The 16,493-nt window shown below is 39.9% G+C and overlaps 1 protein-coding gene across 4 annotated transcripts in view; it reads left to right on the top strand.

Annotated features, from left to right (window-relative positions):
- CDK6 (cyclin dependent kinase 6) overlaps window positions 1-16,493 on the top strand; it is a 127,207-nt gene that overhangs the window by 81,772 nt on the left and 28,942 nt on the right. For all 4 annotated transcript variants that reach the window (XM_058833128.1, XM_058833129.1, XM_058833132.1 and 1 more), the window contains exon 5: window positions 10,702-10,811. In XM_058833128.1, coding sequence (XP_058689111.1) covers window positions 10,702-10,811 — 110 coding nt within the window. The remainder of the gene's footprint in view (window positions 1-10,701; window positions 10,812-16,493) is intronic.

The following is a 16,493-nucleotide window of genomic DNA, read 5'->3' as shown; positions in this document are numbered from 1 at the left end:
GCACTTGACTCTGTCTCTGTGACCATTAAAGCATCTAGGCTAGTGCTTGAATATTAGTTGCCATTGGATTTACTCTCTTATTGTCAAAGATGGGTATATATTGCAATAAGCAGTTTAGAAGGCCTTTTTTGTAAGGCTGTTTTATCTTTTTTTATAAGGACTCTTCCTGAACTGTTAGGAGCCATAAGTGATTTACAGAGCAACAAAAGAGATGTGATACAAGATTTTTTTTTTTTTTTACATTGTCAAGCAAGAGAGGGAAAAAATCTTCCTAAGCAGTACATCTCCTTTCCACACTGGGTGTTCTCTTGTGTATCTTCACCCATGGCAGTCTGTGGTTCAGTCTCTCTTCAATAATCATTCCTCTTTTGAGGAGACACCAAGAGGAGGTATGGCCCCTATCAGCAAAAAACATTGCTACTGACTGGCCAGAGAGAATTAAAACATATCTCTATAAATTGAATTTTTCCTTCTCTCCTGGAGACTCATTATGCTCAGTGTTGGGCAAGCTGCTGTGCCTGTAAATTGATGTACCTTCCCATTAGCTGAGAACATTCACTTTGTAACATGCAGAACACAGCTAAGCGTGGTTCTGGAGTACTAAAATTGTATCTCAATGCCACACTCCAACAGGAGATGCAGAGTACACGTTAGTCCACCCCTTAACCACTGTTGAAATTGGAGTCTGTCAAACAGATGCCTCAAAGTGGATTTGGACTCTCAGGGAAAGCGTTTCCTCTCTAAGGCCTCTCTGCACACAGTGTTCAAGGAGTTAACAGGGGAGCTACTTTGAAAATAGAGGCAGAAGGTCATTATCGGCAACAGCAAAGACTCCTACAGCCTGCCATGGAGAGCCTTTCACCCGTCATTTCCCACCCAGGGGATTGTAAACATTGGCTCGCAGCCACCGAGTCCTACAGAACTTCTCTTTACTTTCAGCATATACATTTATATGTCTTAATGGAAACTGAAGCACGCCAAGTTATTCTTGCATGTCCAGGAGGAGAGAGGGAGCTTCTGTTCAAGTTAAAGAGATGGGAGAAAGAGCTATTACTCATGCTGGAATTTGAAAACATAGAGATACGCTTGTTTAGTGGTGCTTCACATGTAACATAGCTGCTGTTCTCAGGCAAACTTTCTCAACTCACAGGAATGTGTAGAATGCTGTCACTTAATCAGAATCCAGAAGAGGTTCTTTTATCTTCCATTTGTTAGTAACTAGCAATATTGCTCTTATCTCATTGTCCTTTAGCCTGATGCAGTGCCCTCAGACTTGAGAACTTGTAACATGAAAGCACTCATTACCTTGAACATTCCTGTTTGTATTGTCTTAAGCTATTATCTCTTTGGCTTAAATAATTGATGCTTTGTATCAATTTTGAGAGTGCTATCTATAGAAGTCTGATCTACAACATTATTTTCAAAAATAAAACATTTTACATTTTTCTGAGTCTGTCACCACTCTGCAGTAGAGTCTTCAGTGATCTAGACTAATTTAGGTCTTGTTTATACAACTAACACAATATGTTACTGTAAATCATTTTCCTTGGAATGTGGTTTCTTGAAAATAATATTAATTAATCATACAATTTTTAATGTTAAAACTGGGAAATAATTTCTATGAAGATCTAGTTGGACCAACTGTAACATTCTCATTTTCTGCTAAATCTTCAGATAGTTAATATCAGTTCAGAAAATCCTGTAACATTTATAAATGGAGGAAATTTTCTTTCTTGGGCTTCTCTTAGTTTTGTGAACACTAATTTTGGCTACTGAGTAGTGCATCAAGTAGGATGAGAGATGTTGCTTCTTTCTCCACAGAAGAAAGCAGAGTGCTGTCTTCCAGAATTTTTGTGAGTTCCATCCATTAGAAGCAGAGAGATGGAATACAATCTGTCTAGATACAAAGTAGAATCTAGCCTGGTTAATGTGATTAATGCCTGCTTTTACTTTATCCAGTGATGGTCTAATATAAAATGCATACACATTCCAGAGCAGGATCCAAAAACTCAGCTTCTTGCCCCTTCCAGCTGATTGTTCTTAAGCACTCAGCTGCTTTCAGACACAGTCTTGCCCCATGACTCATATACTCCTGGCAGAATAGTGATGTGGCTTCAGCAAAGCTAAGGAAAGAGCTGTCACCCAAAAAACCCCTAGCCTAGGGGTCAAAGGATGTGCTTGGGTATAGGAGGTGCCAATTAAATTCCCTTCAGCTGAGTTTCCACTTTGAGATTAACCTAGTAACATTTGCATAGTAAGTTAACATAGATGCAAACACGTGTGGCTTCTACCACCATTCTTGGTCAGAGGCTTCACCAGGTAGGGCTCCATATGGACTTTCATTGAAAACATCCATTTACCCAGGGTATCTGTATACCAGAAATGCATCACAGTAGTGCTTTAGCTCAAACAAGGCTGCTTGTTTCTGCAGCACAGATCTTTCTGATATGTATGACCATCTACATGTAAAACCCGCAGACTCTTGTCAGAGTAAGAAGAAGAATTTGATTACTAAAGATGCCAATAAGAGCTTCAGAATCTCAGTGGATTGTGCCCGGCATTTTATTGGTCTTAAGCTGACAAAGCTATTTAAATAAGAGATTCAGACAGCCTGAGGTCTTTCAGAAGTGTTCTCTATATTGTCTCTGTAGAGAATTCTATGAAATACTCTGCTTAGTAGAATTACATTTCCTTGGATGAGTTTTGGGGTAAAGTCTGAATCACTAGTGGTTGAAATATTACCTCATATTAAGAGCCACTTTTCCTTTCTAGTAGCTGTTCCTCACACAGATGTTTAGTGCACAGAGACTTTTAAGGTAAAACCCACTGAATGTAGGTAAAGTATCTTCAGCTACACACGTGACCTGCAAACACACACGCACGCACATTCATACCTCCTGACAACGGATGTACCTAGAAATGCTCTTCAACAGCACTGTCATACTGGGTGATGTGGTTCTTCCTAGAAATAAAAAAAGGACAATTCTGGTTACTTTTGTGTGTGAAGAACATCTAAGAAATAGATGGCTCCTTTATTTGTCATGGTATCTTACGGTAGATGCTAAAGTATGTTTCCTTCAAATCACAAATGCTTTAGGATCAAAAACAGGAGATCCCATTCTAAAACAGCAGTAGTGTTTTACAGCAGATAGTGGGTGGTATATGTGATCAGGATTTATGTCTTCTATAAATAAATAATGTTTGCTTGATGATCTAACTCACAGAATGATAACATTCATTCCAGTTTTCATAAAGAAATTCATCAATCTTGTGCCCAAAATGGGGACAAATGTGAATAAATAAAATTGGTATTACCATGTGCACTTCATGAGACCCATAGCACTAGAAATGATTTTGTGTTTTGTATGAAAAATCTTTTATCCAGAAGTGCTTTTTAGAAGACGCTAGCATAGTTTGATACACACTTACTATAAAAGGGAAACTATTATAATGTTTCTATGAACAGAGAAACTATAATCATCTTTCTCTAAGAAGGAAACATTCTCTCCAGTCATACCTATCTCTGTGATGGAACTGAAAACTATTAAATAACAGTGGAAGAACCACTACTCAAAAGAGAGATTACACACATATAATTGTTGGGCAGATGCTATCCCTGGCAACTAAAGCACATCATATAATGTAGTGATCCTTACCTTCTCTATCACAGTTAGGAATAATAATAGGTCTTTAGAGATAGATTAAAGAGAGTCCTAGATTTGCTTTATAAATGCAGAATGCTCAGTGAATGCTGTAAGAATAGGCATAGGAAAACACAGTAATTGCCAGCAACTAAAGGAGTCATACCACTTTTCCAAACCAGAGATGAAAAATACATCATTGTACAAAGACTAAAATTTAGCACATCCTAAAATCCCCTACCTTGGCCTCGTTACACCTGTGGGACAGGTGGGTTTTGAACGTGTTCTCTGCCTGTGCTGGAATTGTTGTGCATGGTACAGCAGGGTGGAATGAGGCATCGTCTGTCCTCCCTTCCTCCCCTCTTTTCCCCTAGTTCCTGCCTCCAGCACACCCCAGACTACCTGCTCCTTTATTTCCTGGGACTGATGCACACAAAAACACACACAAAAATAATTTCCCGATGTGGCACAGGTGTGATCCACTTCCAAAGGTCTTTGGAGTGTTCCTGGAGGGCATGGAAATTGATAGGGAGGTAGGGAATGTCATCATTGCTGGAACAGAGCAGGCCATGGTGAGGTGGTGGTGGATCTGTTACACAAGAGGGCTGGGAAGTAGGGCCACCTTGGGCTGTCAGGAGGACTCAGAGCAGCACACAGGACAAGTGCAGGGCCCATGATCCTGCAGAAGTACTGTCATGTCCCAGCCTAGTGTCACCAGTCCTCTGGATTGCTGCTTTTGCCCTGCTCATTCCTGGCTCGGTTGGTCCATACTCCACATTGAAGGCAATGAAACATTATTAAACAAATGCTTTCTTTTCCTAAGCAGTTTTTAATATTACATTGACTTCATTTTAAGCAATGTTACACTGTTAGACCAGTGAGCCATTTTAGCATATTCAGTTCAGAAACTTCATTTCTTCTTTTCAGTCTCTGTGGAGTCTTTTCAACTGTGTTTCTACCAAGTGAGAGGGAGGTGGATTAGGCAGAGAGCCTCTCTCTGCAGTGGGGATTGAAGCCAGGCTGCAGTCAATATGCTGTCTGTAATTCTGTCCTCTCTAGCTAGTCTGTGGCAAATGTGTCAAGCTTAGTCATACAGCTGAGAAGACATTTTTTTGCAAAGCTTCAAGGAAATTCTTCAAGTTGCTTTACGGTCCCAGAACTGAAGAACGAGCCATGAAGTAGCAGGTTCATAGTTAATTCGCCAAGATTGTACTTTGAATCCTTGTGAACAGTTTGAAGCAAAAGATTTTTTGTGAAATTAGAAGACCACAAAGCTACACTAAAGAGCTTGACTGTAGCTATGTTCCCTCATTTTACTCAAAAAGAAAGGACAACAGTAAATGAAAAACAGTCAAAAAGATGTCCTGAAGATCATGTGAAAGCCTTGTTAGTGAGAACTGAACAAAAAAACTGGGTTTAAGAACCATTGTAAGGAACGTTAAAAAAGGAAATTTATAAGTAATTTTTCATGAGATTTAAATGCTTTAAGTTACAAAGTGAGACAGCATCTAATGGCCAATATAATTAACAAAATCAGTACAAAAAGAGCAGAGAAGAAACCACAATCACAAAAGCAGAATATTTACAAGAATGATTTTACTTGGATTCAAGGATACTTTATGTGAATTCAAGCATCCTGCTAATTTCTTCTGTGGCATGATTTCTTTGAAAATTAGTGTTTAAAAAGGTTTTACAGGCCTCTTCCAAGCCCCTTTAGAACCAATTAGTATAGAATTAGTCTCATCCGGCATCTAAAAAGAAGATGTCTACATGTGAGCCAGTCACATTCTCCCCATGAATGATAATCAAATGCAGTGTGTGTTTGTCTGACCTGTGCAACACATTTAGGATAAAGTGAGACCAGTTGCTGGGTGAGATGAGAAGTACCCATCACTCTTGTGGAGCCACCTCTGAATCAGAGGAGATGAGGGAAGCATAGCAAAATGCCTTCCTTCTGGAGTGAAAGGAAGACCCAGGGCCACAGCATGACTCACTGGCTGGTAGATTAAACAGTGCCAGAAAACATTCGTGGGTACTGGAGCTCAATTGTCTATACTGTTAAATTATTAGAATGGTTCCTGGCATGAGTTATTCCAACCAGCCCTTCCCCAGACAGTTCCTAGGCACTGGCAGTTAAGCATGGACCAAAGACCATTCCCAATAAGCAGTTTGCATGCGGTCACCTTTTTTGGGAGGCTGAGAATTTAATAATATGGACATAGGCCACTCTGTACTTATTGGTCTCAGTGCCAAAGGAACATTTCCTGTCCCATTTAATTTCCTAGCACAGACATAGCTGCTGTGTGACAGTCTGATCACTGCTTTGTTCATGTATCTGTGCAACTGGGTATTGGTCTGTGCTTAAAGTCTGTGGCAAACTGAAATGTTGTCTTTTGCGTCTGTGTTACTCAACCTCAACCCTAAACCACTGTTTGTCTTTGTCTTTTTTGAACTGAATGCTATTCAGACAGTAACTATATTTGGGAAAGACTGTATATTGTGCAGATCTATTTAAATTAAGCAATTACACAAAATGAAAATCTGTTCTGTAAAGTAAATGGAAATTATGTGAGACTGACACAATGCCTAGATCTTCTGTTCTTTTCTAGTGAATAGATGCTTCCCACTAATTTAGTTTTTCATCAGAAACAGGTAACATGAAGAATTAAAACTCCTTGGGCTAGGTGGTGCCCAATAGCCAAGTGTAGTAAGGCAGAAAGCTTTATTTCAAAATGAAGTTCTCTTTCTTCATCTGACTCTAAATGCAGCTCTGTCCTTGCTTCTCACTGAGCACATTTCCTTCTTCAGAGAGTCAGACAGCCTCAGCAGACTTTTGCAGATGTTCTTTTCCTTTCTTCTGCCTCTCACATACACATGTCATTTATTTTCATGAAGTGCTGCCTAAATCTATTATCTTTTAAATAGTTAGAAGTAGTGATCTGCAGCTACTGATGCCCTTCTTACCTGGTACCATCCACTCTTATCTGGACAGTAGAAACATAGAATGTGCACTGGAAAAGGAACTTGGTTACCTCTTTAGGTAAAACATAACTACTTCTTTCCACTGTGTGAATATTCTCAGTATTTTCATATGTAGCTTGATCCATTAAATGCAAATATTACAGGGTATCTTCAGAACAGGCAGAGTGGGACAAGAAGCTAAAGGGGGAAAATGACTTAATTTTGCCAAGGAGCATTTGGAGGCTGCTGGAAGAAGAGAGGACAGGGTGTGAAATTTGAGGGAGCTTGGAGATGCAAAGGAGCTGATGAGGAATGTGAGGGAAGGCAGAGCCCGTGGGATGCAGCAGGGCAGCAGGCTGTGTCCACCCAGGTGTTAGCACAGGAGCAGCAGGGAATTAGGCATGTTTGGTGATGCTGTCAGGGGACCGCTGGTGTGTGTGACAGGAAGGCAGAGGCAGGCAGGGGAAAGAAGCCAGGAGGTCATTGGGCATGTGGTAGAAACTTGGCTGGTGTAAGAGAGGAGCTGAAGAGACCAGCCAGGGCAAGGAGAAGCAAGGAAAAGGCAGTGGACAGAAATTTCTTAGGTGAGAGGACTAAAATGCAACATGGTCACTAAAGTCAATAGCCTCCAAAGTACTTTGGAGTCTTGCACAATTTAGGATCTCCATCAGAACATGAGCATGAGTCCTTTTTCTACAAACCAATCACCATGTGCCACATTTCGTGTGTGTCAGATTTTCAGAAGAGAAAGAATCTGAGATGTACTGATGTAGATAGTGATGCTTTTTTCTTCCTGAAAGTGGGACTTAATCAAGCAGCTCTGTTAAGTGCACTGTTGCTCAGGGAGACCTTGCCTCCCTGGTAGCGTGGCTTACCTAAGGAAAGCACTTTTTCATTCAGAACTGGACTAAAGAGGAAGTGATGACCTGCTTGTTCAGCCTCACCATATCCTGTGTTCAGAATAATTTTCATTTCTACTCCTCTGCAAATGTTAATGGAATGTCCACAAATATTTTCTTGGTTTCTATGGTAAGAGAGAGTGTGAAACTGTCAAAACCACAGCATCATGTGCATCATCCTGTGCTTTTCAGGAGAAGACCCTGCCCACAAAAGGAGTCATCTGTGGCATTACTTGTGTCCAAACTGACATTTAGTGCATTTTGATTTCTTCCAGGTTCACATTTTGAAACACGGACTTGCATGTTACAAACTGTAAAGGTTGTTTGATCACTTTTATAATGACACATTATTGAGAGAGCATATCAAACCAGCTCAACACAGATTCCTTCCTCTCTGACGATAATGCAGTCAAGCGTTAGCTGAAATTTAACTGTTAGTCTTTTGGAAAACTTCTATTTTACAGGTTTAACTTTCCAAAATACTCAAGCAAAATCTCCCAGTCCTCTGTGTATGCACGCATGGAGTGTAGCAGGGTGCAAATGCTTGGGGAACTTGCCAGTAAGGGGTCACATGGGAGAAGCAGCCACCGTGCTGCACACTTCCGCAGCCGTCTGAAAACAGCACCGTCCCCCTGAGCATGCACGGACACGGGCAAGAGCCATGATGCAGCTCTTAGGAAAGGAGCAGCTGCCCTGTGCCACACTCACCTGGAAGGGACTTCAGTTTGGGGCATATGGTCCACAATTATCCGTGCCCCAGTTCTTTGCCTAGGAGAGTGCATAGCCCTAATGTTGCAGGGCTTGTGGGACTGGGGAAAATAAATCATCCTTATGCTCTGTGTGAGAAGAGCAATGTGGACCTCAAACCAGGAATCATAGGGTTTGGTGGTATTCCAAAGATCAGATCAGAGATCACACAGCTCTTCCTCCTGACACTACACCCAGCCATTCACAAACAGTAACGGGTTGAAATTGTTATATCTAATTTCTCAAAGCAGTATTCCTTCAGTAAGCTTTTTCACAAATGTACTGCAAGAACAAAAGCATAGTTCAGTTTGAGAGCTATGTCTGCATTAGGAAAAAGAATGTATTTTAGGAGGAATTATATCTGATTCAGACAGGGCATCTCCGGAGAGAATCCCTGACCTCCAGTTATATTTGTCTTCTTTCCTTGGAGTGAATCTCTGAAGACACTTCTCTGTTTTGTTTTTTTTTTTTTTTAAGTGTTTCATGAAAGTATCACTGGTATAGTAGAAAATCAGGAACAAGACAAATGGAGCTAAGTAAAGCTGAACTTCCACACAGGAATGTCTTTCTGTGGATGGGTATCTGGAAGTGTAGCTTGCCAGTGCAGTACTTTGTACTGTGTTATTGAACTGTTTCATAGATAAATTTTATAAATAAACACCGAAGTGTTTAAAAGAACTGCTAGCAAATAATGACCACTTTTGTAGATACCCATTAACCTCTCTTCAGTAGCCATTCAGTGATTCCAAAGGCTGTCAGGGCATATAATTATTGTAATAAATGTTGTATTTGCTTTTGTTTCATCTGGCTTTGAGCAGCAAATTTGGCTGATTACTTCCATTGTTATTTTTCTTTAGAAGACAATTACATTGTTATCATTAAAAAAAAAACGCTATTCTTACACATTTCTTTGTGCTGGTCTTGAAATTCAGAACTCACTTATCCTAGCTAACATAATTTCTAAATTTATTTTCATTCTTACAATTTTCTTTGTTTCTATCCTTTTTTTTTTTTCAGAGTTTTGGTTTGGTTCATGCTCCTCCTGAATGTTACATCTCCCATCTTTGCATTTGTTGAAGAAAAAAGCCAGTAATTGTAGAGACCCTTCCAGCCCCCATGTTAATAGTCAGAGGTTCAAATTATAGCACAGAGTGAGAAAATATTGGCACTTAGCTGATGGTCATATGTTGTTACGGCTGGATTATAACTCTGTTCAGGAGTGGAATACTCCTGTGGCTATGAGATTATATTCTATCTAGCAAGATAGTAGCACACACAGGACTCTGCAGAAGCTCCTTGTATTCTTGGGCAGATATCCTGAAGAGACAGTCAGCCTCATCTGTATTTGGTCTACTTGTGGGATACAAAAGGATAAATATAAGCTGTCTCATCTCTGTTGTGGGTCCAGTGAGCAGGACTTATCAAAATACATTAATGGAGCAGTGCCAGTAAAATTCCCACTGAGTCCCTACAACGTGTTGTGACATAACCACCAGGACAAGAACAGAGTAATAGCAGGCGCTTTACGTGGCATATGTCCATGGGAAAGAGTGTGTCATTTCAACATATGGTGTGAGAGAAGTTACTGCTGGTCTGACCAGCAGCACATGGGCAGAGACAGTCACACAACTGTAAAGGTCAAGAATCTGCCAGGAATCCTTGTGCTGTGGTGCTTAGTTAAAAACTGACAGTTTAGGGTTCCTTTGTGTGCAAGGAAACCACAGTAGACAACATTGATGTCTTTTGTAAGGGATGGCTTTGAGAAGGGTTTAGATTACTCTGTATCCAACTGATGAAAAAAAAAGTTATAATTTCTTCAGTTTCTTCAGAGACAACTTTGGAGGCGGGTCAAACATGTTTACCCTAATTGCCCATGCACTTGAGTTAACCCAATCTCTTTTATAGAAAATAGTACATGAACCATAAGGGGCTGAGAACAGACATGCTGCAAGTATTGATTTGTCCTATGGGTAAACCCACAGTATTCCTTGGCTTGTTTGTTTCCATTTTGGCTCTGGGGACTACATTTACATCCCGAAAGTTAGGAAAACAAGGCCTTGTTCATTTGACTAACATTTGCCCTGTGGAGTGTCTAAATCTCCACTGGAAAGTATCTGGGATCTGTAAGCTGCAAAAGCTTCAGAGAGTTGCTGGTAGTGTGGTGTGGTACTATGATTGTCACACCAATGCTGTATTCTGAAACCAGTTTTGTTGTACCCTGAGTTGCAATGTTCTTGACAAGAAATGGTCTCACATCCTGAGTCATCATCTGCAGCTATGGATACTGAGATTTTCCATACAAGACACTTTTCTATGTGCTAGCTAAACCACTTGGCCCTAATATGTGAGTTTTACAATATAGATTAAACTAAAAGGAAGCTGTACATACAGCACTTAGGAGGTTGTAATTCTGCAGCTAAGCACTCTCTTTTCTGTTCCTTTTTGTTTTACAGGTTGTTACTTTGTGGTATAGAGCTCCTGAAGTCTTACTTCAGTCCAGTTATGCAACAGCAGTTGATCTTTGGAGTGTTGGCTGCATATTTGCAGAAATGTTCCGTCGAAAGTAAGAAATACAGTTTTATTTTCTTCATGCTTTTCCTTTGAAAAAATGTGCAGTAATGCCTGTTACAATGCAGTAAATCATGTTTATATTGGAAAGGCCTGATAGGATGTTTTATTTGCAGTGCAAAATAGAAATGCCCATTGCAGATTCATATTTGTTGCTATCTTGGAGTCTATTTTGATGGGGGTCTCAGCTCTTGGTAAAACTTGCATGAGCATCTTTGTATTCTGGTTGAAGCTGAATCCAAATGCAGATAAAACTGGGTGAGAGAGGCTGTTGATCCATTTGAGTAAAGCTGGATTCTGGAAAGGTTTTACTCTGAGGAAGGCATGACATTGTAGTCAGCGGAGTCTTCTTCCTCTGCAGTTTCTGCACTGAAGCATCGAAGCAGGGTGTTTGCTTGTAGTCTGCTCTTGGGATATTTGAGATTTAAGAAGCCATTGTAAAGTTGTTTTCTAGAGGTAGGATTCTTTAAGAATAAGTTATGTAACCTGAGGGTAGGGTAACAGATGTTAATTGTAGTCAACCCCGTCCTCCCAGATAAATGGCTTTTTTAGCTGATTATGTGAAATCAGAACTATCTCACTACAAAATATTGCAGCTGGATGCAGGTGAGCTGTGAATTCAAGAGTCCCTCTCACGTACTGGTCTTTGCCTGTAGAAAGACACTGATGTGCAGGTTGTACCGTGTAGGGTGTGGAGAGGAACAAACCTGCAAGAGTTCTAACAGGGTAAATCTGTCTCGATGCTAACCCAATCACTTGCATTTGGTTAAAGGCAAAAAGTCCATGTTTTCATCACCTGAGTGATCTCCGTGTGGAAACTGTATAGCATTTTTTAGCACCTATTGTGTAGCCAAAGGATATACAGAAATAAAATGTGAAAGAAAAATATGTACTGGGTTGCCTAAAACCCAAAATCAGTAAAATTTACAAGGAGATGCAATGCTATTAGGGCCTTGAGAAACAACAATGTAATTTATACAATAAGTTCAAATACTAATTGAAGTCTTGCAAAATAACTTTGGGATTTTACTACTTGTTAATGTTTTATGGAAAAATCATCTTTCTTGGGCTTTTTGCCTGGTCAAATGGCCAGGGTAGAGTTATCCTCCACCCTCTCTGTCTCTGACTCAGAAATGAAGTCAGAAAATGAGAGAAAAAAAAGAATGAGGATTTTAGGAATATCACTTAAACTCTCCATTGCAGGCTTTTAAAGAATCATTCTTAGCTCATATACCAGCATATTCACAATAGTATTAAGCTGCTGATATGTTTTGATTCAAATAGCAGAGTCAAAAGCTTCATTTTAGCATTTGCAGTAAGAGTGATACAGGCCAAAAAATGAATGCAGAACTTTATTACATGCTCAAAACTTTTTTTCTGTCTCATTTAATTTGAAGCATTTTGACAGATAAGAAATACTGCCATATACAAACTCCACCAATTTAATTTTATTTTTTCTTGTAATGGTGTATGAGCTTTTTGGAATCTCCAAAGCCACACAGTAAATTAAATTTTCTGCTTATATATAAATGCAAATATTACATTAATACTACAAAATCAGTATTTTTTTCTTATGGAAATGAATCTGATTTGAACTAGAGTTCGATAAAACCAGGACTTCTTTTTTCTTGCCAGATGTAGGGTCAGTGTGACATTCTTAGTCTTACTCTTGGGAGACTGTTAAAACTTGTAGAGGTCAGGAATCTGCCAAGTCTGTATGTACTATGTTCTTTCATCCCAAATAGTATGGCTTCTACATGCTTCAGTGTACAAGCATGATTTGGAAGACCGTTCTCAAGGTTCTTTGCCACAAAGCCACAGCAAACAGCCCTGAATGGTGTCTTCGTGGGTTAACAGTGCAATACTCTCTGCATGATCTGCATTGTCTTTCAGATTCCTCTGATGGATTGCAAAAGAAAGCCCATGTTATTGTGACCTTGGTAGCAGTAAAATGTAAAATTTTGCAAACTCAGTGGAGTATATCCAGAAGCTTGAATAGCAGTTTTGCTGGGAAATGGTAGTGCCCTTGGGTAATCACCAGTCTGTATTTCCTTCCACTGGTGTTGGTAGGATAAGGGTATGAGAATGCAGCTAAAACTTTGCATGATAGATTTGGCTTTGATATTAAAACAACCTTTTCGTTTTGCTGTCTTACTGGGTACTTTTTGCCTTCTTTTCCTACTCTCTTTTGCTTTCTCTTTTAAAGATCTTAAAGGTCTTTGACTTTTAAGGAACATACTGAGACTTCTGTGGACATTTTTTATAAAATATGGACTTTACTGCAATGGGTTTCATAATAAAACACTATACAGCATCACAAAACATACCAGCATCCTGTTTATGTCAAGGAGACATTGGACAGTTGGAGTTTGCTTGTACAGAATTTTGTAGGCTGTCACAAACACCGTGAGGGTGCTTTAAGCCTAGATAAGTGCAGGAGAAAAGTGAGCTATGTATGAATGGTCCAATCTGTATGTTACAGGTTACTATGTCTTTTAAGTACATGGAACCTCAGTTTAAATCACCCTTAATCTAAAAACATTTAAGACAAATGCAAGCTAAGTATTTATTTAAGAAGTAGATCTGAAATACACAGAAGTTTATACAGGACTTGGACACAAAAAAAACCCAAAAACCTCTGTCAAGACACACCTAGAGTAAATCTGAACATTTGTCATCTTGGCTGATTCAGCTAAACAAATGACACTTTTCAGCTCTTTTCCTCCCACAGTCTGAGGTTCATATAAAGTCATAGCTATTTTAAAACTGCACATTTAATTTTGGTACAGATTTATAGGCCTCTGCAGAGATGAACACATAGAGTTTGTATCCTAAAATCCCTCAGTTAGATTCCCAAGGATCCTGTTCTATTTACAGATCAGCAATAAACTGTTCAATACTCAGGTATACGTGTTACGTACCCAGAAACTATTCTGCTTTGTGTGTCTTTTCTGCCCATGTGCACTGCTGATGACAGCACCCCCAAAATAAAGCACTACTTCAAAAATTCCTTGTATGACAGCTCCAGTTTTTAAATTTCCTGTTCAGTTAAGCAGTTTGCAGTGACCTCCAGCCATTTGAATGGAGTATCATTATGTAATGAAAGAGTAAATGTATTTTCTTTGCTTTCTTTGTGATTTAAAAGCTGTGATGCATGGATAGTAAAAACCAGTAGGGGAAATTACAAGCTATGCTATGGCTTGCTACCATATTGGAGAGTCCTTCAGAGATACAGCTGACAGGACTGACAAGGGCCTGAGAAAATGGGGACATCATTTGGCTTTTTTTTAATGTTTAGATAAAGATTTGAATTACTTATACAAAGATTACACTTCGAGGCTGAGCGTTTTCTGGGCCAGTAGGAAAGGGCTTTGTACCTTCTACTTGGTGAACACTCAGTAAACAGAAAGGGAAAAATGGGAATAGCATCCACTTCTGTATGGATACATAAAACTCTTCCAGCTGGCTCAAGGAGTGTGGCAGCTCCTAAGCAGGAGGCCATGACCAGTGTTTTAGGGAAGAAGAGAATGTCTTGCTTCAATTAGGTAATATTTAATTCAGGTGAATGAGGGTGAAAGGGGGAAAAAGAGTAGAATCCCAGATTCAGATCTGTGTGAAATGCTCTATAAAGGAAAACTCGGATCACCGATTTTGGATTCTCTTCCGAGGAATCAGTATTGAGAAAAAGCATCAGAATATTTGGTGCTTCATTCTTGGTGCATCTATACCTTCCCAGTTTTCAAAACCATGCTCCTGTATGATTTCAGTGCTGCACAGACTAGGAGATTGGTAGCTGTGCATGTGGGACTCAGGAGTCAGGCTATCCATGTAACAATTACAGCTAGACACATTTAACTATAATATTAAACATCATTATTAATATTAATAAATAATAATTAATATTTTAAAATGTCTCCCTTTGGAGTAAATACAGAGCTAAAAGTCATCAGAAGAGAATATTAGCTTTTGTAGCCTGTTATATTCAGAGCCCAGTCAGGCTGAAGAAGGCATATGTTAGAGGGTGGCCAGTGTTGTGACTGCATGTTTACAGGCACCAATTCAAACCCAAAACTGGAAAAACAGTCCTCTCCCAAAACGCTTTTCCACCTCCCCAAACTAAAACTAAAACAGTATTATCTCAGTGCAACAAGCTTCATCTATCCAGGAGGGAAATTAATTCCATTCACATGGGTTTCTTACTGAGACTGTTCATGCACCAGCTCCATGGTGTTTTAATCAGCCTGCTGTTGGTAAAATCATCAGTCCCAGAAATTCATAAGCCACAACATTGGCATGAATAGTATGAGGTTATTATTTATTCATTTTTAAATATTATATCATGTTTTTAGCAGTTGTCTCATTTTTCAGCCTACTCTGTCAACTCCTAATATATGTGAGACAGTTACTGCATTACCAACTGTGCTTGAAAATTGTAACAGCAGATATGAGATGCTGAAATACCTGTGATGGGCCAAACTCCCTGGTGGACACAAACAGCAGACACAGGGAAACAAGCTATTGGCATATAAGTTATCTTTCAGTGGAATAAATTTGTCCAATTAGAGGAGTTACATCATTGTGTGTAGAAAAAATGTGAGCTTGGGACTTCGTTGTTCTAGATAATGTATACAGTTGTGATAATATCAAAACTATGGTTATGTGAATGCTGGATTTTGGACCTGCAGTCTGCCTGGAATCATAAAACATCAGGTTTTTAAAAATAGCAGCAGACATATTCATTTTTAGCTACAATGTCTTAGGGTATTGAGTAATTGTAAATCATCTAAAACACTAAAATATAGTAAATCTTTATTTCCCTTTCCAAACAAGCCATAAGTTATTAGTATAGTTTGAAGTGCAGTCATCAGATCTGTTGTATGTACTTTCCCGTGTCAGCTACAGAACCAGGTGGTAGAATGAGTCTGTGGAAGGAGATCCTAAGAGTAGTGTGGCCAGCAGGACTGGGGAAGTGATTGTTCTTCTATAGTCAGCACTGGTGAGGTCACACCTTGAGTGCTGTGTTCCATTCCAGGTCCCTCACTTCAAAAAGGACATTGAGGTGCTGGAGGGTGTCCAGAGAAGGGAAATGGAGCTGGTGAAGAGTCTAAAAACATGTCCCATGAGAAGTATCTGAGGGAACTGGTGTTGTTGTGGAGAAAAGGAGACTCAGGGGGGACCTCACTGCTCACTGCTCTCTACAACGGCCTGAAAGGAGGCTGTGGGAGGTGGGGGCCGGTCTCTTCTGCCGTGTCTCAAGTGAAAGAGCAAGAGGAAATGGCTGTAGGCTGAGCCAAGGAAGGTTCAGGTTAGGTATTAGAAAAAAACCTCTCAGTCCAAGAGTGGTCAGACATTGGAGTAACTTGTCCAGGGAGATAGTGGAGTCACTGTCTCTGGAAGTGTTCAAAGATGGATGTGGCACTTGGGGCTATGACTCAGGAGTGATTATGGTGGTGCTGGGCCAGTGGTTGGACTGGGTGATCTTCAAGGTCTCCTCCAACCCCAGGGTTCCCGTGATTCTGAGGAGTGGGACCCACTCAGAATGTGCCACTCACTTCTACCTCTACCCAACTTTGTGAGCAAAGCAAGAGCAGCAGAGTCAGCGCAGCAGGTGAAGTTTCAGTTACTGCTTTGTGGGATGAATATGGTCAAGTGGTTGCAGAAAGAAATAGCCAAGTGT

The sequence above is a fragment of the Poecile atricapillus genome, chromosome 2, assembly GCF_030490865.1.
Source record: "Poecile atricapillus isolate bPoeAtr1 chromosome 2, bPoeAtr1.hap1, whole genome shotgun sequence".
Taxonomy (NCBI): Eukaryota; Metazoa; Chordata; class Aves; order Passeriformes; family Paridae; genus Poecile; species Poecile atricapillus.
The sequence above is the reverse complement of the archived record's forward strand: the minus strand, read 5'-3'. Positions and strand labels throughout refer to the sequence as shown.